The 24,197-nt window shown below is 43.8% G+C and overlaps 1 protein-coding gene across 1 annotated transcript in view; it reads right to left on the bottom strand.

The window, feature by feature from the left end:
• Window positions 1–24,197, bottom strand: part of LOC134351179 (centromere protein J-like) — a 434,406-nt gene that overhangs the window by 22,727 nt on the left and 387,482 nt on the right. The window contains exons 9-13 of the mRNA XM_063057290.1: window positions 22,666–22,828; window positions 20,814–21,029; window positions 17,832–17,960; window positions 7,658–7,840; window positions 244–352 (exon numbers count right to left, since the gene is read on the bottom strand). Of these exons, the coding sequence (XP_062913360.1) occupies window positions 244–352; window positions 7,658–7,840; window positions 17,832–17,960; window positions 20,814–21,029; window positions 22,666–22,828 (800 nt within the window). The remainder of the gene's footprint in view (window positions 1–243; window positions 353–7,657; window positions 7,841–17,831; window positions 17,961–20,813; window positions 21,030–22,665; window positions 22,829–24,197) is intronic.

Genomic DNA, 24,197 nt, shown 5'->3' with positions numbered 1-24,197 from the left:
ATTCCTTCCACTACTGGCAGGGCGTACCTCCTATTCATGAACACCATGACTCACTTAGACTGCACTGCTCTGGTATAGTGTGAAGAAAAAATAGGCATGTTAGCCCACTTGATCTGCTCAACCATTCAATGAAAACATGTCTGATCCAAAGCAGGTCCCTGGACAATATTCTTAAAGCCAAATTAATATAAAAAAAATGAAGGGTTCATCAAATTAAAATCAAAATGAAATAAAAAATCTTACCCCTTGCAAGTCCAGCAGTATTTCTTTGGAACACACTTTGATTCAAGCGTGGCGTAGATAACTTTCCCTCTTGTGCCTTTTGGTGATTTGATATGGGTTGTTGAATACTCTAAAACAGATCAGTCTAATGTGATTTAAAGTGCAAGGGTGTCATGCAATAAAGACATTCTACATTGGAAGTAGCTTCATTTCTACCATTTTGCCCTGCGCATGGTCTTAATATATTTTCTTCTCTCTACAACACTTATTGACTTGTTACCTTTCTCTAGAAATCGATTGCAGCTGCTGTCTGTGTATAACAATGTCAGCTCAATCTGCCTCATTCAGACTTATTTAGAGGTCCAGCCAGTAACAGGCCCTTCCAGCCCAATGAGCCTGTGCTGCCCAACTACATCGTATAACCAATTAACCTACTAACCAGAAAGTCTTTGGAATGTGGGAGGAAGCCAGAGCACTCAGAGAAAGCCTATGTGCTCATGGGGAGAACATACAGACAGTGGCAGGAATTGAATCCTGGTCACGCCACTGTAATGGTGTTACACTAACCACTATGCTACCATGCTGCCTCTATGCTATCGTGCCACTCCAGAGGTTGTGCCCTTTGGTCCTAGGCTCCACCCACTATAGGAAACATCCTCCCCATGTCCGTTAGGCCATTCAATATGCTTCAATGAGATACCCTCTCACTCTCCTAAACTCCAGTGAGTACAGGCCCAGAGCCATCAAACACTCTTCATACATTTATCCTTTCATTCCCAGGATCATACTCATGAACTTCCTCTGCACCCTTTCCGACGCCAGCACATCTTTTCTTAGATAAGGGGCACAAAACTGCTCATAATACTCCACGTGCAGTTTGCCCAACACCTTATAAAGCCTCAGCATTACATCCTTGTTTTTATATTCTAGTCCTCTCAAAATGAATGCTAACATTGCTTTTGCCTTCCCTACCACTGACTCAATCTGCAAGTTAACTCTTAGGGAATTCTACACAAGGCCACTTTACACCTCTGATTTCTGAGTTCTCTCCTGAATTAGAAAATAGTCTATGCCTTTATTCCTGCTACTGAATTGCATCTGCCACCCCTTTGCCGATTCTCCTGATCTGTCCTACAAACGCTCTGCTTCCTCAACACTACCTGACCCTTCACCTATCGTTGTAAATCCACAAACTTAACAACAAAGCTATCAATTTCATAATCCAAGTCATTGACACATAACATGAAAAGAAGCAATCCCAACACTGACCCCTGTGAAACATCACTAGTTGCCAGCAGCCAATCAAAAAATGTCACTTTAATCCCAATCTTTGCTTCCTTTCTATTCATGCCAGTATCATTCCTGTAATACCATGGGCTCTTATCTTGCTTAGCAGCTTCATGTGCAGGACTTTGTCAAAGACCTCTGAAAATCCAAATAAACAATGTCCACTGATAATTTTTTGTCTATCCTGCCTGTCAGTTCCTCAAGGAATTCCAACAGATTTGTCAGGCAAGATTTCCCCTTTAAAGAAACCATGCCAACTTTGGCCTAGTCTATCATGTGCATCCGAGTACTGAGAAGCATTATCCTTAATAATAGACTCCAACATCATGCAAACCACTGAAGTCAGGCTAACTGGTGTATAATTTCCTTTCTTCTCACCCTCTCCCTTCTTAAACAGTGCAATTTTCCTGTCATCCAGAACGATTCCAGAATCTAGTGATTCTTGAAAGATCACAACTAATGCCGCTGCAATCTTCTCAGCTACATCTTACAGAATACTGGAGTGATCTCCATCCAGTCCAGGTGGTCATTAGCTTTCTACAAATTCCCTCTCTTGGGATCAAGCACCAACATGATTTACCCAATCCACCCCCCATGGCTATCACAACATTGCCCTATTTACATGCTTTTTCTCGCTCCCATTTAATTTGTACCCCACACCCTGGCTACTGTTTGGAAGCCTGTATATAAACCCATCAGGGCCTTTTTACCCCTTGCAGTTTCTTACCTCTATCCACAAGAATTCTACATCTTCTGATTCCTTGTCACTTCCTTTTGTCATGGTCCGGTCCGTGAAATCCGTATTCCAGTTCACGGTCCGGTCCATCGACCCTTGATCCAGGTTTTCCTGTCTACCCTGTTTCTGTTCTTGTTGAGCTCTAATTGAGGCAGCTGATGCTTGCTGGGGCTGGCTGCATAAATACCTTCAGAGACCAGGGCATGGCTGCTGGATTATTCTTGTCCTTACTCCTTGTATCCCTTCCTCTGTCTTCTGTTTCCTTGCCTGAAGCCTTGCCGGTAACTCTTGCCTCACCTGAAGTTCTCGTCTCGCCTTGCATTGCCCGAAGCCTTGCCTTGTCTTACTGGTAACTCTCGCTTCGTCTTGCCTGCAGTCTTGTCCAGGAGCCACCCTGTACCTAGCTCCCTTCCTATCCCTTGCCTCCGCCCAGGTAAGCCAGGACGTCTTGCCGTTACCTGCAGTTGGTTCTGTGCCTTCCTGTCCCTTCCTGTCCCTTGCCTCCGTCGGGTAAGCCAGGCCGTATTGCCGTCACCTACGGGTGGTTCTGTCCCTTCCTGTTCCTTGCCTCCATCGGGTGGTGATCCGCGCTCTGCCCAGGAGGAGCCTCTAGCCTCCAGCCTCCAGTCAAGTCTCCAGCCTCCTGCCTAGCCTGGCCTCCAGTGTCCAGCCTCCTGCCTAGCCTCAAGCCTGAAGACTCCAGCCTCCTGCCTCCTGCCAAGCCTCGCCTTGGGTCTCTAGCCTCAAGCCTGAAGACTCTAGCCTCCAGCTTCCTGCCTCCTGCCAAGCCTTGCCTCAAGTCTCTGGCCTCTAGCCTCAAGCCTGAAGACTCCAGCCTCCTGCCTCCTGCCAAGCCTCGCCTTGGGTCTCTAGCCTCAAGCCTGAAGACTCTATCCTCCAGCTTCCTGCCTCCTGCCAAGCCTTGCCTCAAGTCTCTGGCCTCTAGCCTCAAGCCTGAAGACTCCAGCCTCCTGCCTCCTGCCAAGCCTCGCCTCAAGTCTCCAAGACTCCAGCCTCGTCCTGCCTGCCAGCCAGGCATCATCCTTGCCTAGTTCTGGGGTCTGAGCCAGAGGCAAGACCCAGGTACTGGGTCCTTGTCCAGTCTCTGGCTCAGAGTCCAAGCCCGGGCTCCTAGCTCTCTTGTCCAGTCCTGTTCCGGGTTCCCAGTTTTCATGTCCATGTCCTAGCCCTCACCTTGTATCCTAGTCCTGTCCCTAGTACTTCAGTGTCTGTGTCTTGCACTTGGTCTGTTCCTAGCCACCGCCGTATGACGGAACAATCCAGCCACCCATGGGCCCAGCAACACGGACACTGTTATTTCCTCTTGCCACCCGGGGTTCCTTTCTGTTAACTACCCTCCCACCCGCCCGGGTCGTCCATAGTCTGGGTACCCTGTTTGGTTATCAGGAGGCTCCCGTGGGAGGGCGGGGTACTGTTATGGTCTGGTCCGTGAAGTCCGTATTCCGGTTCATGGTCTGGTCCATCGACCCTTGATCCAGGTTTTCCTGTCTACCCTGTTTCTGTTCTTGTTGAGTTCTAATTGAGGCAGCTGATGCTCATTGAGGCTGCTGCATAAATACCTTCAGAGACCAGGGCATGGGTGCTGGATTGTTCTTGTCCTTACTCCTTGTATCCCTTCCTCTGCCTTCTGTTTCCTCACCTGAAGCCTAGCCGGTAACTCTCGCCTCACCTGAAGCTCTCGTCTCGCCTTGCTTTGCCAGAAGCCTTGCCTTGTCTTGCCGGTAACTCTCGCTTCGTCTCGCCTGCAGTCTTGTCCTGGAGCCACCCTGTACCTAGCTCCCTTCCTGTCCCTTGCCTCCGCCCAGGTAAGCCAGGCCGTCTTGCCGTTACCTGCAGTTGGTTCTGTCCCTTCCTGTCCCTTGCCTCTGTCGGGTGGTGATCCGCGCCCTGCCCAGGAGGAGCCTCTAGCCTCCGCCCTCCAGTCAAGTCTTCGTCTCCTGCCTAGCCTCGCCTCCTGCCTAGCCTCAAGCCTGAAGACTCCAGCCTCCTGCCTAGCCTCAAGCCTGAAGACTCCAGCCTCCTGCCTAGCCTCAAGCCTGAAGACTCCAGTCTCCTGCTTCCTGCCAAGCCTCACCTCGGGTCTCTAGCCTCAAGCCTGAAGACTCCAGCCTCCTGCCTCCTACCAAGCCTCACCTCGGGTCTCTAGCCTCAAGTCTGAAGACTCCAGCCTCCTGCCTCCTGCCAAGCCTCACCTCGGGTCTCTAGCCTCAAGCCTGAAGACTCCAGCCTCCTGCTTCCTGCCAAGCCTCGCCTCAAATCTCCAAGACTCCAGCCTCGTCCTGCCTGCCAGCCAGGCCTCATCCTTGCCTAGTTCTGGGGTCCGAGCCAGAGGCAAGACCCAGGTACTGGGTCCTTGTCCAGTCTCTGGCTCGGAGTCCAAGCCCGGGCTCCTAGCTCTCTTGTGCAGTCCTGTTCCGGGTTCCCGGTTTTCATGTCCATGTCCTTGCCCTCACCCTGTATCTTAGTCCTGTCCCTAGTACTTCAGTGTCTGTGTCTTGCACTTGGGTCCGTTCCCAGCCACTGCCCTATGACACTTTTCTAAGGACTCAATTTCATTTTTTACCAACAGAGCCATCTCAACCCCTCTGCCTGTCCTTTCGATTCAAGGTCCTCTAAATAGAGCATCAACAGAGGCTGGATTTTGGTGGCCCAGGGACTTTGGTGAGCTGAGACAGTGGTATCTGAGTTAAATGATTCTTTTAAGTCACGAATAACAGTACAGCTGATATGTTGCAGCTGATATGTTGCAACTGCAGTACATGGGTGCCTATGGAAACCATTGGGATCTGAGGCTACGGATTAGTTTGCGCAACATAGTAGCAAATGTAACCCCCGCCATTTCAGTAAGAAGGAAGATATAAACAGGGAACTACGGACCACTTTGCCAGACATCAATGCCAGGGAAAATAATGGAATCTATTGCTAGGGAAGTGGTAGCACAAAGTACTTAAAACCTAATAGTTGGACAGAATCAATGAATTTATGAAAAGGAAATTATATAAATAGTAAGGAAATGAGAGATATTTTGTTTATTGGTGTGAGGGGTTCTTCTACACAAACCATTGAAAATCAACATGCATTCAGGCAAATAATCTCCAATTCAGGAAGGCTTGAATACAAGAGTAATGAAGTACAGTTCCCATTATAAAACCTTGGAGAGACCATACCTGGAATAGTACAGTTCCCATTATAAAACCTTGGAGAGACCATACCTGGAATACTGAGTACACGTCTGGATCCTCTACCTAAGGAGAGTAATACTTTCAGTGGAGAGAGGGCAGTGATGGTTCTGCAGATGGATTCCTGGAATTGAACTTCTATCATATAAGGGGAGGTGAAACAGACTGTACTTATCTCTTTTGGGGTTTACAAGAATGGGAGGCAATCTCATTGAAAAATACTAAATTTTTAGGAGACTTTACAGGGTAGATCCAGAATTGTTGATTTCCCTAGAATGGATGCCAGATATTCACAAGAGTCAGTGGGTATCTGGCAGTTTTCAAGGAAGTTTTGAGCACAGCCTTAGATCTTTTCCTTTGTCTGCCTGGTACAAAATTTAGAAGAGTGTTTATTGCAAGACGCTGATGTGAGGTACATGGAAACAGACCCTCAGCCACTGAGTCCATACTGACCATCAAGCACCCAATGCTACTTCAGCCAATTTAATTCTCCCCACATTCCAGTCAACTGAAACTTTCCTCTGTCACAGTCCTGATCGGTTATTGCCTGGTCCCCCTAAATTTACTTTGTGTCACAATCAGGACCGTTGACTCCTTGTTTTCCTTAATTCATTGTTTCCCCGTGTTTCTTGGGCTCTTGAGTCTCAGCTGAACGAGCAGTATTTAGTGTCGGGTTTACAGCTACTCGGCGCTAGATGGTCATCGGACGTCACCGAAGCAAGGGCAAGCAAGTCACCCTGCCGGAACAAGCCAAGTTACATCGCCAGAGCCAGCCTGTTAAGTTACCACACCTGATCGAGCCACTAAGCTACCTCGCCAGAGCAGGTCCACCAAGTTAACCTGCCAGAGTGAGACTAGAGCCGCTGTCTGTAGTTCCTGGGCCATGTCAAGGGCTTGCCACTACTTGGAGCCATTTTGTGTCAAGGTATGAACTGTGGTACCGTCTCTTCATATCTTCGTCTCCGCTGAGTAAGTCTGGCCGTTTGCTGCTATCCTGAGTGGGGAACTGTCTCTTTGTGTTTTCAACTGAGTTGGGGAATCCTGTCTCTGTACTCTGCGTCCCGTGTTTAAAAGAAGAGTCCGGCCTCTATGTCCTGCGTCCAAGGAGGAGCCCCGGCTAAGAAAAGTCCAGGCTCTGATGTTCCGAGTTCCAAGTCCAAGTCCGAGTCTAGCCACGCTTATTTCTGCTACTGTTTTGCTCACTCCTTGATCTCCCTCCGAACAACCCTTGCTTCCCTGCTTTCCTAGTAACAAGTAATAAACTCTATTTATTAATAATGCTACAAAACCTGTTTGTGTCTTGCATTTGGCTCCACCCATGTTCCGCACTTGTGACATCCTCATCACTACACGCTAGGGGAAAACTTAGTGACCTAACCTGCCAATCTGAAAGCTTTTGAGGTGTGGGAAGAAACTGGAGCACGCATTTCAAAAAACTCTTCATTGATTCTTCAGATAAGCTGAAATTATAGAAATCAATGTGGTCCAAAATTACATGCTAAAACCAGGCTTTCCTTATCAGCCTGTGCTCTTTAACTTATCACCCTTTCACCTATATAACCTCCAAGATCTTTCCTCCTGTTAATTGTAGCAAGCAACCAATACAAGTGCATTGCTTTATAAGAGAGTTATAATAATTCTAGCCTGTAATTTAAGATGAATCTAACCTGCCTCCGTTCTAATAGAAGTGAAAAGAGAGCAGGGCACTAACTCACTTCCTGCCAGGTATTGTAATTCTATTAATTATTTCAATGTGGACTCGTGACTCAGATTTTAAGAGCACTTTAAATTAAGGAGTGTGTCTGAATTTGTCAGGTGTTTGATGCCAAAATGGCTGTTGTTCCCTAAGTATGTTATCAACTAGCATATAAAAATTCCTGCAGTGTCTTCGCTCTCAGTATTCAATAGCAACTATTCAGCTCACCCGTTTGTGCTTCCCTCATACACAAGCTCTTACCATCATCTTTTTATCTTCATAACTTACTCTGATCACTTGTTACCTTATTCACTATCCACTGTACTTCCTAACCCCTCAACTATCTAGTCCTCCACCCGCGCCTTCTGGTTAACTATCCTTGATCTCCTGATCTTCAATGCTTTTCTAATTCAGTTGTGTGTTTCACTTCTGCAATCCTCCAAATTACTCTGAAACCACTTCCCAATTCACAAACACCATTAACATCGATTTCTGTGGCAAACGCACCATGGTTACCTCATTAAAAAACACACTGGGTGGTTTTGAAAGTGCTTGATCAGTTGTTGGTCTCTCCTGGAGGGGCGTCTTCCGTCCAGTTGGCGTTGCACTTCTGCTTCTTAAACGGATAAGAGGCCTGCCTTGGATTTCTTGCATTTGTCTTTTCTGAATTTCAGCCCTTTTCACCATATTTTCTGAAATCTACGATACATGCAACCTATGTTCAGTTCCTTATCAAAGAAACAGCAATTTTCACTTGACCTTAGTTGTGTTTATTATCTATTTCAGACAACCCCATTGTAGAAAAGATGGCGCTGAGCTGTGGTGTCCATTGAAGGCACACCTCAGGCTTAATTATTTTTAATAATTTTTTAAAGATTTTATTAGATTCATAGGGATGCTTTATTTATTTATGTACTTACGTAGATCCACAGCCTGGATCAGGCCCTTCCGGCCCAACGAGCTGCACCACCCAGCAACCCACCGATTAAACACCGGCGTAATCACAGCAGTATTTACAATGACCAATTAACCTACTAACATGTATGCTTTAGGAATGTGGTCGGAAACTGGAGCATCTGGAGGAAACCCATGCGCTCATGGGAAGGACATACCAACTTGTCACAGAAGGCTTGGAACTGAACTCCAAACTCTGATGCTGACTGCTACACTATTTGGGGACAGAGAAAGGGGCTAAGAGCAGTGGCGTATCTAAGGTATGGCAGGTATGGCACGTGCCCTGGGCACCAGTTGAAGGGGGGCGCCACTGAGCAGTTTCTATTAAAGTCAGACAAGCCATCCTCAGATAGTGAAAAAAGAATTTTCTTCAGATATATGATCTGTCTTTGGTTACCATGGGTGAGAAGCACTAGGATGGCCTTATTTCAGAGCATTGTGTAAGAAGATGATGAAACGTTTCTTCACGAAGAAAAAGGAAAGTGGAGCTGAAGGACGGAAGAGACGGAAGTTGGAGGCGGAGGAAGCCAAGAAGTCGAGCAAGTTCTTCACGCCCTTCCTTGAAAAGCCCAGAACAAGTAGTTCGACACGTTCCATGGAGTCACCTGCACCTGCTACAAGTTTGTTAGAATCCGAAGGTGGATCAAGTACAAATGCGTCACAAGCCGAGGAGGAGGTCAAGTCAGATAAATCAGAGTATGACGAGATTAAGAGTGAGGCTGCCACAGAGAACATGGACATGACAGGAGGGGAAGACGACGGTGGTGGTGGTGATGTTGAGTTTATTGACGAGATTTTACCTGACGAGATTGAACCTGACGACACTGAACCTAGTGAACTGGATGGTGTCAAAGAGCCTCGAACTGTCATACCAGAAGTGATTGAACAGCATAACATTGGACTTCTGAAGTTCGACAAGGATACTGGAAAAGCAATTCTGTCTGACGTGTTGAGAACAGAAATAATAAAGCTGGGTTCTAAATATTTCCAGAACAGTGAGGGGCCTTTCCTACCAACAAATAACCGCTCAAGAACAAAACCTGGTTCAAGAGGAAATTGGGAAATGGTCGTGGTGAGGAAGTGACTGGCTCATGGCTGGTCTATTCTCCTTCTAAAAAGTCTACATTTTGTATCTGTTGTCTTCTCTATTCCCGGTCAGACCATCAATCCTCATTGGAGCAGGAAAGTGGATTCAACCAGTGGAAAGCACCTGAAAGGATTAGTGTTCATGAAAATGCCAAGAATCATCGGGAATGCTTCACAAAGTGGAAAGAAATGGAAAGAAATTTAGCTGGAAACAGAGGAGTTATTGACGCTGTATTTCAGTCACAGATTGAGAAGGAAAAACAGAAGTGGCGTGATATCTTGACGAGAATCCTTCCCTGCATAAAATTCCTTGCGACTCAGAACCTGGCTTTGCGAGGACACAGAGAGTCACTTCAGCTAGACGATGACTCCAATGTGGGAAATTTCCTTGGCTTACTGAAAATACTGGCCACCTTTGACCCTGTCATAAAAGAACACCTCACTCATTTGGAAAGTCATCCTGGATCCACGTCTTATCTTTCACCGGCTGTCCAGAACGAATTCATCCACATGATGGCATCCACTGTTCGCCAGAATTTACTGAGAAGCATTCGTAAAGCCAAATACTACGATCTCATGTTCAACTTGACTCCTGATCAGGCACACAGTGAGCAGATGTCAGAAGTAATGAGGTATGTGGAAGTTGATTTTGAGAGGAAAACAGTCCGTGTTAGAGAGTCCTTCCTTGGTTTTATCCAGATAAGCCAGAAGGATGCTGAGAGTTTCGTTGAAGACATCTTGAAACAGCTAGAGAAGGACAAAATGGAGCAACAAGATTGTCGGTCACAGTGCTATAACAACGCTGCTGTGATGGCTGGACACAGAAGTAGTGTTCATCAAAGAATAAGTGAGAAAAACAACCTGGCAGTGCTTGTGATTTGCAACAATCACTCACTCAACTTGGTGGGTGGACATGCAGCCAAGCAGGATACAATGATGGTCATGCTTTTTGGAACCATCGACACTCTCTACATGTTTTTCTCTCGTTCAACACAGCGCTGGGAAAAACTCAAAAACGCCTTGCCTGTGGTTGTTAAGTCGGAGTCCGAAACCGGGTGGAGTGCAAGGACAGAAGCAATGAAGCCCGTCAACAAGTACCTTGAAGAGATACTTCAAGTTCTCCAGGACATGATAGACAATGAAAACGAGACCAGTGAAACAAAAAGTGACACAAGGCAACTGTACAGCCGCATATTGAGTTACGATTTTCTGATTTTACTGGGATTTTGGAACAAAGTACTCATTCACATTGACTATATTCAAAAGAGGCTGCAGGATCCTAGCATGAACTTCCACGATGCTGCCCTGGATTTGAAAGCCCTCTGAAATCATTTTTATGATAAAAGAGAAGTGTTGGTCAGTGAGTCAATCGAAGAAGGAGTCGGTCTCTGTCAAGAATGGAATATTGAAGTTCAAAGACGTCAGAGACGAAAGAAATGAATGGCTGATGAGAACTCGAGAGATGCTGGGTTAGCAGCTAAGGAGGAAATGGAAAGAGTCATGAAGGGAACACTTAACTGTCTTCACAGAGAAATGGACGAAAGGTTCGCTCATTTGCACGACACTGACGCCAAGTTTGGGTTCCTTCTCGATGTCGAGGGTCTGTGTTATGGCGCCAACAGTAACAACCTAAAGAAGAAGTGAGAACATTTTTGGGCGAATTGTACAGCTCTGATGTTGATAGACAGCAGCTATATGAAGAAACTTTGGATTGCAGAATGTTGCAATCAAGGCGGGTCAACAGGAAAATATCAAGAGCTGAATTTATTGTTTTTATTGTTTGAATTTATTGTTCAGTATGGAGGTGAGAGCATCTTCCCCAGTCTTCACATTGCTAGTCAGATAATGCTAACCATCGCAGTTTCCATCCCCAGCTGTGAGAGATCATTCAGCAAGTTAAGACTAATACTTTCGTATTTGAGAGCCTCCAGGGGTCAAGGCAGACTCTGTGATCTTGCTCTGCTGAGCGTAGAAAGAGAAGAAACTGAAAAAACTGACTTTGATCACATCATAGACCAATTTGCATCAGTGAAAGCAAGGAAGGTGCGGTTATAATTTTCATGTGGTGCCATAATTTGTTAATTCGAAGATTAATAAGCTTGACGTGTATTTGAGCTGCTATTATGGTAAAGTTATCTAAAAGATGGGTGTCAGATGTTTGGACAGGGGCGCAATTTCAATGCTTGCCATAGGTGCTATTTTCCGCAGATACGCTCCTGGCTAACAGTCAGGTTAAGGTTTAGGGACAGAGAGAAATGTGGGGGAATTGGAGAGATAGGCTGGAGTCTAAGCCTGCACTCTATGTTTGAAAGCCAACAGCACAGGCATGGTTGAATGTTGAGCCGGCAGACTGTTGAGAATGGTCGGGGTCCCATCATTGGCGAGACTGGAGCTTGCAGCTTTGTTTTTGTGGTCTCATCTTCAGCAAGTGCGCCTTCGAGGTCTGGAAGTCGGGCCCTCACCCAGGGTTCTCATTCCCTGTCATCTCCAAGTCCTGGGTCATTGCCAAAAGATCGAAGCCCAAAGGTAAGTTGGAAGTCCAGATCGAAGCCCAGAGGTAAGTTGGAAGTCCAGATCGAAGCCCAAGGGTCGATCGGAAGTTTGGAAGATGAGGCCCAGTGAACACTGAAGGAATGAGGCCAAACAAGCTGGCCTGTCCTGGGGTTAGAGGACTGTGTATGTACGTGTGTGTGTGTGTGGGTGGATGGGTGGGAGAGGAGGAAGGACAGAGCTTGCTTCACTGTTGTTGCTTTGTTGCTTGTTACGTTCTGCTTTGTTGTGTCCTGCCCCAATACATCCTTCAGCTACGTTGGTTATTTACACAAATGACGCATCTCACTGTATGGTTTCAATATACATGTGATAAATAAATCTTAAGCATTGAGTCCTGAAAGTAGCTGCCCTGGCTAGTAGGGTGGTGAAGAGGCCATATGGCACATTTGTCTTGATTAGTTAAGGTATTGAGTTTGAGAGTCAGGAAGTTATATTGCAGATTTATAAAGCTCTAGTTAGACTGTGTCTGGAATATTGTATACAATTCTTGGCCACATCATTATAGGAAGGATATGGAGGCTTTGGAGAGGGTGCAGAAAAGGTTCACCAGGATGCTCCCTGGATTAAAGAGCATGTACAATACGGAGAAATTGGACAAACTTGGTTTGTTTTCTGTAGCAGCTGAGGGATACCTGATAGAAGTTTATTAAATTACGAGAGGCACAGATAATCGGTATCGTTTATCCCCTGGGTCGAACTATCTAATATCAAAGGATATCTATTTAGAGTGAGAGGGGATAAGTTCAAGGGGGATGTTCAGGGCAGGTTTTTTTTACACAGAGAGTTGTGGGTGCCTGGAATGTGCTGCCGGAGGTGTAGGCAAATATGGTAGAGATATTTAAAATATGGTGGAGATATTTAAAAAACTCTTAGATAAGTATGAATGGAGGGATATAGAAATTGTGTAGTCACAGAGTCATAGAGTAATACAGCACACATGTAGGCCCCTTTCCCAATGAGTCCATACTAATCATAACTCTCCCCCCTACCTCTCGCTGGACCCTATTTCCTGCATTCGACCTATATCCCTCTGTGCCCTAACCCACCATATTTTCAAATGTTTTGTAAATGATACTATTGAACCTGTCTCTAGCAGTTTGGCCCATTCTCACCACCTCTGTGTGAAGAACTTTTTAGATCTTTCCCCTCTCACTCTAAATCCTTGTCCTTGTTACTTATCCCGTAACGGGTTAAAGAACCAGCTGAAATGGAACACACCTGGAGTCTGTTTTTGCTGTTTTTATTAGTAACTACGCAATACAGTAATATAAATCTAGATAAATCCAACAGGTTAGCAGAGTTTATGCATATATAGGAGTGGAAATATAAACCCAAACTTCTTCAAGCTTAGGTGGTAACTGATACAGTCTTACAGGTAAACAAAGTCAGTTCAGTTCATGTTATTGAGTTGAGTAGAATTGAGGGGAGAGAGAGAGAGAGAGAGAGAGAGAGATTTGTTGTCCACGTAAGCTGATACCATCGATTCTTCCCATTGTCCTCTGAAACTTCCAAGTCAAACTTGACCAATTTAAGAGTGCAGTCTTCAAGTGATAATCTACCAATCCAGGCAAGGGTTAGACACACTGGTAGACTCCACAGGGTCACTCTTACACGCACTAATAATCACAGATCGATTCCTCCTAATCGATTCTCAGTCCCACACTCATGGGCACCTGAAAGGTAGTGATAATTTCACCACACCTTAATACATTTGTGTGTCCTTCTGTGTCCTTTAAAGTCACTGAATGTGACCACACTAAAGGGTACCGTCTTCAGTGGTAAAGCTATCAACCCAGACAGGGATTGGGCACACTGATAACTTCCCACTGGTCACCCCTTTACACACTGCGAGAACCACTGATCGATTCCCCCGATTGATCCGCAAAAACCCACCCTTCTGTGGGCACAACAAAGGTCATCCAGTGTCCAAAACCATGTGTGTGTAACAACCAGCTGACCTTGTATTTATCTCTGCATGCTGAACACCAGCTGTCCATCACATAACACTGCCCTTGGTTACCATGACGACTCGCGAGCTGTTCGTTGCTCTCTCTCTCTCTCTCTCTCTCTCTCTCTCTCTCTCCCTTTAAAGGTACAGTCCATACGGGATAATTCAGGATCCCGTCACACCTTGCATAAATCCCAAACAAACTGTGAGCAGTCTTCGCCTCTCTCTCTCTCTGTAACAAGCTGTTTGTGCTGTACAGCCGCACGCTCTCTCTCTCTTTCTAAAGGCACAGTCCATAATGAATAACTCAGGATATCGTCACACCTCCCTCCTTTTGGGAAAATTTTTGATCAAGGAGCAAAATTTTTGTCTAACTGTATAAAAGTATAAAGCAATACATATGTGATTAACATGTAGCACATTACAGAAGTGTATACAAATACTAGTTTCTAAATCACTTTTAAACTTAACATTCAGAAAGTCAATCTGCCCTAATATTGTCTTTGTCTTTCACGTGCTTTGTTACAAAATCAAATTCCTGCAAAATCGGATCCTGCTGTATTCAAAATGGTGTCTGATCACCCATTGTCCCTTTTCCACTTCGAAACAGAACACTTAGCCATCACGTGATCAGCTTGCTTACCAGCTCGCATAAGGCCTTCACAGACTCCCTGAACTTTACCCTGCACAGGTGCCAACTCATCACTCATGCTTTCTAAACTAAGCCCATTCACTGAACTTCCAAAGAAGCCATTTATTCCAAACAAGTCATTAATTCTATCTCCAAGATCTTTAATTCTACTGGTTTCCATAGTAATGCGCACAGATGGTCCCTCTTGGTCAAAACAACACTTCAAGTTTTGTCTCTCCACATCTCAAATTTGGTAAACAACCTCACGTTGTTTATTCTGAAATTCCAAAACCTATTGTATCAAATTAACATGTACTGTCTCAGCATCTGAGAGAGCTGTTTCTCTCAGCAAGGTCAAAGGTCTTGAAACCGATCCAGACTTCAAATTTACCTTATTCAAAGGTTCAGAAACAACACTTTTCCCAATACCGTCAATAAAATTTACCTCATCAATTTTTGTCTCATCACCAACTTTTAGAATGCTGTCTAACACAAATGACTGAGAATCCTCAGTTTCCACTGGTACCAAGGTTAACCCCTTATTCACTTGGTTCAGTGAACCAAGTCCATCTGACCCAAAAGGACTGCATTCCTTTTCAACCGAGTCAGACAGCTCAGACCTTAACTGAGTTTCAACACAAGGTTCAGTACCCTGTGAATCCACAGGTACTTCAACAACCTGAACATAGGCAATCCGGACAGCTGCCTCTTCTAGGCCTTCATCACTAGTCCCAGTTTCAAATTCCAGGTTACCCTGATCCTCCCAGCTACTCTCTGGGAAACTCTCATCAGGGGTAAACTCAACCTCGTGGGTTAAAACCACCTTGTCTGCTAATCTAGCAGACTCGCGCAAGGTAGCCGCATCCTTTTCATCAAGGTATGCCCTTACATCATCTGGAACACAACTTTTAAATTCTCCAATCAAAACCAGCTCTTTCAAGCCGTAAAAATCACCATGTCCAACACTGGCCCTCCCAGCTGCCACATCTCCCTCTCGAACTCTCTCTGTGTTTCTGCTTCTTCAGCCGCGAACCATTTTAGTTGCACTTCATGCTGCCTTTGCCTATCCTCAGCCTCCACCTCTGTTTTAAGTCTATCTAACTTCATTTGTTTCAGTCGTAACTGGATCTCCTCTTTACCTGCAGGAAACCCCTTTAACACCTCCGGTCAAATTGCTTCACAGAGGTATAGTGTTCAACTATTTTCCTTCGAATTACTGCCTTTGTTATACCCTTCTTGACCTCCGTAAGTTTCAGTTCCTCAGCAATTTCCTGCAACTCATCTTTTCTAGCTTTCTTCAAAGCCATAGAGTCTGGTGGGGCCAGAAATTTCCTAACATCCATTTCTGCTGTTTTTCCACACAAACAAATCAAAAGGGATTTCCCCCAATCAAATCAATTAAGCCCCCATACAATTTGTTCAGATCCCAGACGCAGGCCCCAATTTTGTTAGGGACCTGGACGGGTTAAAGAACCAGCAGAAATGGAATGCACCTGGAGTCTGTTTTTGCTGTTAACTAATACTATTTTTATTAGTAACTACACAATACAGCAATATAAAACTAGATAAATTGAACAGGTTAGCAGAGTTTATGCATATATAGGTGTGGAAATATAAACCCAAACTTCTTCAAGCTTAGTTGGTAATTGATACAGTCTTACGATGGTAGGTAAACAAAATCAGTTCACTTTGTGTTATTGAGTTGAGTAGAATTGAGGAGAGAGAGAGATTTGTTGTCCACATAAGCCAATGCCGTTGATTCTTCCCGTTGTCCTCCGAAACTTCCAAGTTAGCCAAACTTGACCAACTTAAGAGTGCAGTCTTCAAGTGATAATCTACCAATCCAGGCAAGGGTTAGACACACTGGTAGACTCCACAGGGTCACTCTTTCATGCACTAATAATCACAGATCAATTCCTCTTAATCGATTCTCAGTCCCACACTCATGGGCACCTGAAAGGTAGTGATAATTTCACCACACCTTAGTACGTTTGCGTGTCCTTCAGCATCCTTTAAAATCACTGAATGTGACCACACCAAAGGGTACCATCTTCAGTGGTAAAACTATCAACCCAGACAAGAGTTGGACACACTGGTAACTTGCCACCGGTCACCCCTTTACACACTGCGAGAGCCACTGATTGATTCTCCCGATTGACCCTCAAAAACCCACCCTTCTTGTGGGCACACAAAGCTCCTCCAGTGTCTTCTGTGTGTCTGTAAGAAAGCCAGCTGACCTAGTATTTATCCAAACATGCTGAACACCAGCTGTCCATCCGGGAGCAGCTCCTCCTCCTCCTCCTCCTTCTTCTTCTTCTTCCTCTGTCTCTGTCTCTCTCTCTCTCTCTCTCTCTCTCTCTCTCTCTCTCTCTCTCTCTCTCTCTCTCTCTCTCTCTCTCTCTCTCTCTCTCTCTCTCTCTCTCTCTCTCTCTCTGTGTAGGAACTCAGAAGCTGGCAGTGTCCTTGCATAAATCCCAAACAAACTGTGAGCAATCTTTGCCTCTCTCTCTCTCTCTGTAACAAGCTGTTTGTGCTGTACAGCTGCACATTCTGTCTCTCTCGCTCTCTCTTTTTAAAGGCACAGTCCATAATGAATAACTCAGGATATTGTCACACCCTCTAGTTTTGGACTCCACTAAGGGGCAGAAGGGAGTCATATCATTTTGTGTATGAGGTGTTGTTCTTCAAGTTTGTGGCAGTGGAGGAAGCCGAGGCCAGACAGATTGTTGTGGCTATGGGAAAGGGAAGATGAAATCACATGCAATGGGAAGCTTAAGATGGCCATTTGGATCAGAGCGCAGGTGTTCCACAAAATGGTTGTTTGGTCTACACTTTCGCTAATGTAGAGAAGGGCACATTATGAGCACAAAGTGCAATAGACCAGGTTGGTGGAGGTACAGGTGACTCTATACCATGCCTGGTGGAGAATTTAGGTGTTTGATGTTGCAGTGTTCAGCTGGCTTGGCAATTAGCTTGCAGATATTTCATCAGCAGTCGAGATAACATCCTCAGTGTGTGGTTGTTGGTGTTTCTCTCTGGGAGTGCTCACGTTTATATAACTCCCCCCATTCACTTGCCTCGGTCCTGATATGCTACCCCTTCAGTTAGCCTTTGAATTCAATTGGCTCCTGTTGCTTTGGGTCTTAGGGATTCATAGATGGAGTCAATTTCAATGTTGGTTTACGGAGTTATCAGAAGAGAACCACGCTTCTAAAAATTCTTATGCCTGCTTCCTGCAACCACCATGGTGTCCCGGTTAAAGCGGTTTCCTTCTTGGTGTCCTTCTTTAATAATTAAAATTATTTGATAATTTATTTGTGGTAATGGTAGTTTATGTATTATGTAGTGAGTTGTGCACATTGGTCTGGAGGAATATTGTTTAGTTTGGTGGTATACATGTGTACAGCTGAATGACCATAAACTTGAATTGTTACATTATGAACTTGAGTAATGCACTGTTTTGGATTCTCCACTGAGTAAGTAAAAATTAGTGAGACCAGAAAAGAAATGCATAGTACCTTCGGTTCAGTGTTCACTGGGGTCTGACTCCTTTCGAGAGGCACTCTTCTTCCATTTGGGGTTGAACTACGGCTTCTATGGCTCCACTGAGCTGTTTGTGATGTACTTCTGATCATGGCATTGAACACCTGAATGTTATGGAAGGTGATTTATTACAATAAAATGTATTTCACCATTAAACATTGCTTAAAGCACAAATCACTCATTTAATTAGTGGTTTCTATATGGAAATTTGCTGGAAAGATTCAGGAAATTAGGTCGAGGAGTGGTTATGGTCTGAAATTAGGCCCGGTAGAGGAGGCAATGGGACCGGCAGGATTGCTGTTATATAGTGTTGGTATGAACTTCAGTGATCAACTAGCTGATTGCTGTGTTGCATTCACTTTGTGGTTCTGTGGCAACATCAATCTCAGCCTTAATTAAATGCTATAAATATCCTTAAATCTATCAAAATTCATATAGTAGAATTAATAATAAAATTGAATATTCCACCTAATTCTGTGGTTATTTGCAAATAACTAATAGGCTGAAAACAACTTTTACAAGGAAGCAAAACTTGACGGATGAATGTTAGACCAGTTTATACTGAAAAAGATGTCAATATGGAGGACTGAACACTGTATTGGCTGTTGGCTCACCATGGTTGGCTGTCGGTGACTAGTGGTGTTCTGCAGGGGCAGTGTAGGGACTGCTGCTTTTCATCTTATATGTCAATGATTTGGATGACAGAATTTGCGGCTTTGTGGCCAAGCTTGTGGACAATACAAAGATAGCTGATGGGGCAGGTAGTGCTGAGGAAGCAAGGGATCTACAGAAGGACTCAGATAAATTAAGAGAATGGGCAAACAGGTATCAGATGGGATATAGTGCATGGTCATGCTCTTTGGTAGAAGGAATAAAAGTATAGACTTTTTTAAAATGGAGATTACATTCAGAACTCAGAAGTGCAAAGTATTGGGAGTATTCATGCAAGTTTCCCTAAAGGTTAACTTGCAGATTGAGCCGGTGTAAGGAAGGCAAATGCAATGCTCAAGAGAACTAGAATATAAGAGCAATGATGTAATGCTGAGGCTTTATAAGGCATTGGTCAGACTGCACTTGGAGTATTGTGAGCAGTTTGGGTCCCCTACCTAAGAAAGGATGTGCTGACTTTGGAAAGGGTCAAGAGTATGTTCAAAAAGTGATCCCGAGCGTAAAATTATTAATGTATGAGGAGCATTTGATGGCTCTGGGCCTGTACTCACTAGACTTTAGAAAAATGAGGGGAGGTCTCATTGAAACCTATCAAATATTGAAAGGCCTAAGTTGAGAGGTTGCTTTCTACAGTACGGGTGTGTACAACTGAAAGGCAGCCTCAGAATAGAAGGATGTCCCTTCAGAAGGGTGAAGTTCTTCAGCCAGAAGGTGGTGAATTGGTGGAATTCGTTGCCACCGATTGCAGCCCAATGAATCGCACTGCCCAGCAACCTAACTACTTAACCCTAGCCTAATGACAGGACGAGATCAGGTAACAGATCTGTCGTTAGTTGAGCATTTCAGAGACAGTGACCACAACTCCCTGACCTTTATAATAGCCTTGGAGAAAGATAGGAGAAGACGGTATTGGGAAAGTATTTAATTGGAGGAGGGCAGATAATGATGCTATTAGGCAGGAACCTGGGAGCATAACTTGGGAACAAACGTACTCAGGGAAATGCACAACAGAAATGCCGAGGTTGTTGAGGGAGCACTTGCGTTGGGGTTCTGAATAGGTTTGTCCCACCAAGGCAGGACAAGAATGGTAGGGTGAAGGAACCACAGGTGACAAGAGATGGAAGACATCTTTTCATAAGCAAGAAAGAAGTTTACTTAAGATTTAAGAAGCATGGATCAGACAGGGCTAGAGAGAATTACAAGTAGCCTGGGAAGAGCTGAAGAATGGACTTAGGAGAGCTAGAAAGAGCGTTGGCAAGTAGGGTTAAGGAAAACTCCAAGGCATTCTACAGATATGTGAAGAATAGGAGGTTGACTAGAGTGAGGCTAGGACCAGTCATGAATAGAATAGGAAATGTATGCCTCGAGTTGGAGGAGGACCTTAATATATACTTTGCTTAAATACTTACCAGTGAGGGGGACCTTGACATTTGTGAGGACAATGTAAACTAGGTTGATATGAGGCACATGGATGATAGAAAAATGGTCGACTATGTAAGAGGGAAGGGTGAGATTGACCTTAGGGTAGGATAAAATGTTGGCACAACATTGAGGGCTGAATGGCTTGTACTGTGTACATGTTCTATATTCTATGTAAATGACCCATTCATTCATAGAAAATTCATTTTTTATTGTACTACACTAAAAAACACATGCTGTGCATTTGAACTTCCTGTCAAAAATATTTTCACATTGGGAATCCAAAATACAGGATTAAACATATGAAGAGGTCAGTAATTAACACCGTTCCTCTGAGAATGATTAGATAATGGAGCTTGTTAACATATGGAGTAGCTAAGGAGTACTGTAGAAACACAACTGAGGAAAGCTTGGACATGAAGGAGAAGTCATTACAGGGTGAAAGAATGTAAAAGAATCCTATATCAGAATATAGATATAGAATATAGATATTCATTTGGGTTTGTTGACCTGCTTTTGAGCAATTCCTTATAATCAGACTGAAAGTTCTTCTTATGTCATAAGACCAGATATTCTGGTTATTAATGTATTAATTTTATATTTTATTGGGCCTTGGTGCATGATTTAATGGTGGAGCAGACTCAGTGGTCTGAATGGCCAAATTCTGCTCCTCTGTATTATGATCTGCATTGTACCTTACATTATACCACTGATATACATCATTGGCGATAATATCGTGAAGCTGAGGGAAATATTATATAAGTATAAATTCTGTTCTCTCTTTAACTAAAATTAATTATGGTGAATACTTGAAATTATAGTGTAACCTGCAACTTGTTAACATGGTCCAAATTGAGCAGAGCTCATACCGGTGTTTCAGACTTGTTGCTGGTAAGGATGGCCGGCTCATTTCTGATGACAGGCTCCAGCTGATGGCATTCTACTGCCTTTAACTCATCCCGTAGTTCGAAGTTTTCTTTGGTCAACGTGTCAATCTGACTCCGAAGGTAATTGTGTGCAAAAGACCACCTTGATTCATTTCTTTTTAATTCTTCCTGCAACTGACCAACCTGCTTCTTCAAGAGCTAATGACAGCCAAGAAGAAAATAATAGATTGCATGAACAACAAGGACCTTCAGACCAATGAAGCAAACATCGTACAATCTGAATTCTGATATTTCACGTGATAGACATTTGTCTCTAGTCAAATCCACACAAAGCTTATCACTGCTAAATGCAATCATTTAATTCAGTGAAAATGCCTGCACAGACTTGAGTACAACAAACAATTTCACAACAAATGAACAACAAATTTCATGACATATGCCAGTGATATTAAACCTGATTCTGATTCTGTAAGAATAAAAGAAATCTGAAAAAACGGTTTAAAACAACAAGAAATTGAATTTACTTTCACTGCTTCACACAAGCAGAAGAGCATCATTGTATCTTCATGAAAGCTGTCCTATCAATGGTTCAATTTAATATCAGAGAATGTATATAATATACAACCTGAAATTCTTACTCTTTGCAGACATCCACAAAACAGGAAAAAAACCCAAAAACTGAATGCCAGAAACCCCAAAGACATTGTTTATGAAATGTTCATTGACAAAAGAAAGCCTCATAGAAAATGAACTACATTTGTTTAAAGAAAATTGGACCTAGAAACCCCTTGGCATTATTCTACTGACATTGAAACAAATTTGCATGCCTCTCTAACATTGTTTGAAAAAATTTAAACTAATTGTACAGTAGGATTTAAATCTTGCACATTTAATATCATGGTGTTGCAAAAAACAGCAGGCATTACCGTAATTCAGTTTCTCAAATTTGTCAGCACTTGGTCACTCAGGTGAGACATAACAAAGACACACACATGCTGCAGCACAGCACCAACATTTTGCTGCTTCGGGAGAGTGTTGTACATTTGCAGATGGCTGCCCCGGGTGCTGGGGCTTTTCTCCAGTTCGAGTGAGAGGGAACTGGATCACATCACTTGCAGGAGAAATGGCATTGTTTTATTAAAGATCAGCTTTATTTGTCACATGTACACTGAAATATTGAAACATCCAGTGAGATGTGCCATTTGCATCGACACAGTGCGATGATGTACCTGCACGTCTTGCCATACAACCCAGCTTGCCCAGGACTTACTAACCCTGAATTATACATTTGTGAAATGGGGAGGAAACCTATGTGATCACGGGGAGAACAGTTGTGGCAGGAATTGAACCCAGGTCACTGGCATTATAAAGTGCACACTATGCCACTGTGTTGCCCCTAAAATATGACGTTCTCTGACTGGGAAGTGAGAGCACCATATCTTAACCACTAGATCACCAGAGAGTCTAAAGTGATTTTACAGGCTACTTAGTGATCATATAGGCAGGCGATTGCCTCAGTGATGTCTCCTACAGGCAACATTGCTTGCAGTGTTGAACAGCATTACAGAAGATATCACAACTTCATAACTTTGGTTGAGGTGAATCCTAACATCGTGCCCATACCTGGCCACCTTTCTTAGCCTGTAAATATTTTTTCAGCAACGTACTCTTTCTCCCACTACCTCACTCACATCTTTCTCCCTTTCCCTTTCCTCTGCTTCTTTCCCTTCCCTACTGTTGCTCTTGGTTTACATATGCATTTTTGTGTGCTTCCTCACTCACTCTGTCTCTGTCCCCACTGTGTCATCTCTGTCAGTCACTCATACAAACTTACCTCCATTGCTTCATGGTCTCTCTTATCAAAAGCAACCTTAGCTTGTGAGTTTTTCTCAGATAGCTGTCTTTCTTCCATTAACTTCTTCAATTCCTCTTTCTTGGTGGCCTCTAATTGAGTGATCTTTTCAGTCCTCTCATATTCAAACTGATCCATTCGTTTTCTAATAAGAACAATTCACATACATCAGTTATATTGCTGCCACATTGAGGAGTTTTTGGGCCTAGGGCCATTCTTCCCCCACCAGTACCAGGATCAAACCAGAGGGGGTGCAGAACAATTTCTTTTGGGTAGGATTAGTGATCTCCCAAACTCTCTAACAATGTCATCCATCCTGTTTAGCACAAGGATCTTAAAATCTAGGCTGACTCAACATGAGTCAACACCTTTGGAGTTGAAATCAAAATCCTTGTGTAGGTGTTAAAAATATCATGGCTGGTACAACATTGTGGAAAAAAACATACACAGGTATTTCGCAGTCCTGCTGAAGGGTCTCGGCCCAAAATGTCAACTGCACTCTTTTCCATAGATGCTGCCTGTTCTGCTGAGTTCCTCCAGCATTTTGTGCGTGTTACACAGGTATTGTTATAGAATAGTCTAGGTCTCGGCCCAAAATGTCAACTGCACTCTTTTCCATAGATGCTGCCTGTTCTGCTGAGTTCCTCCAGCATTTTGTGCGTGTTACACAGGTATTGTTATAGAATTAGTCTACTGCAGGGGTTTCCAACCTTTTTTATGCCATGGATCCCACCATTAACCGAGGGATCCATGAATCCCTGGTCTACAGGGATCTCATAAATATACCAAATTTCATTAACTTGCAGTTAACTTAGCCTTTTAAAGACTGTGCCTTGCAAACTTCACACTGCTGAAAGCCGAGGTTTATTTGCCCCTGTTTATAAGGTGAAAAGTTTCATTTTACTAATTGTAATCCTGATGTACTGATGACTTGAGTTTGATGGGTATTAAGATCCGAGTGTGAAAACCTCAGTATTAGAATCCTAGCAGCTGTTGATCCCCTTAAAAAGAAACCAATCAGCCAAAAGGTTAAAAATTCTTCTCATAAACAAGTTAATGTATGTTTCAGGCAATGCAAACATCTTATGAGAGTAAGGAATAGAACGGGGAGAGGTGAGATAATAGAGTAATTTGAGAGCAAGAAAATAATTTTATAATCACATTGTCATCGAACAAAAAGCCAAGGTAGGTCAGCAAGGAAGATGGTAATGAGGACATCATGTGAATTAGGAAATGGGGAGCAAGTTGAGCTCAACGTTTTGAGTGAGATTCAGTTGACAGAGGTTTGGATGAGAAAAGCTGGCCAGAACAGTACTGGATGAATCAGAATAACAAGAATGATGAGGGTTTCAGCTCCACATGACCTGAGGCAAGGGTGGGGGGCAGGAATCAGGTGAGCTTACTGAGGTGCAAACGGATGGTCTCAATGACAGTGTGTGAACTATCAGTTCATGGTAAATATGATGCTAAGATCACTTTGCAGAAGATTCTACAGTATACCTTGGGATAGACTC

The sequence above is a fragment of the Mobula hypostoma genome, chromosome 8, assembly GCF_963921235.1.
Source record: "Mobula hypostoma chromosome 8, sMobHyp1.1, whole genome shotgun sequence".
NCBI lineage: Eukaryota > Metazoa > Chordata > Chondrichthyes > Myliobatiformes > Myliobatidae > Mobula > Mobula hypostoma.
This window is presented reverse-complemented; position numbering and strand designations above follow the sequence as displayed.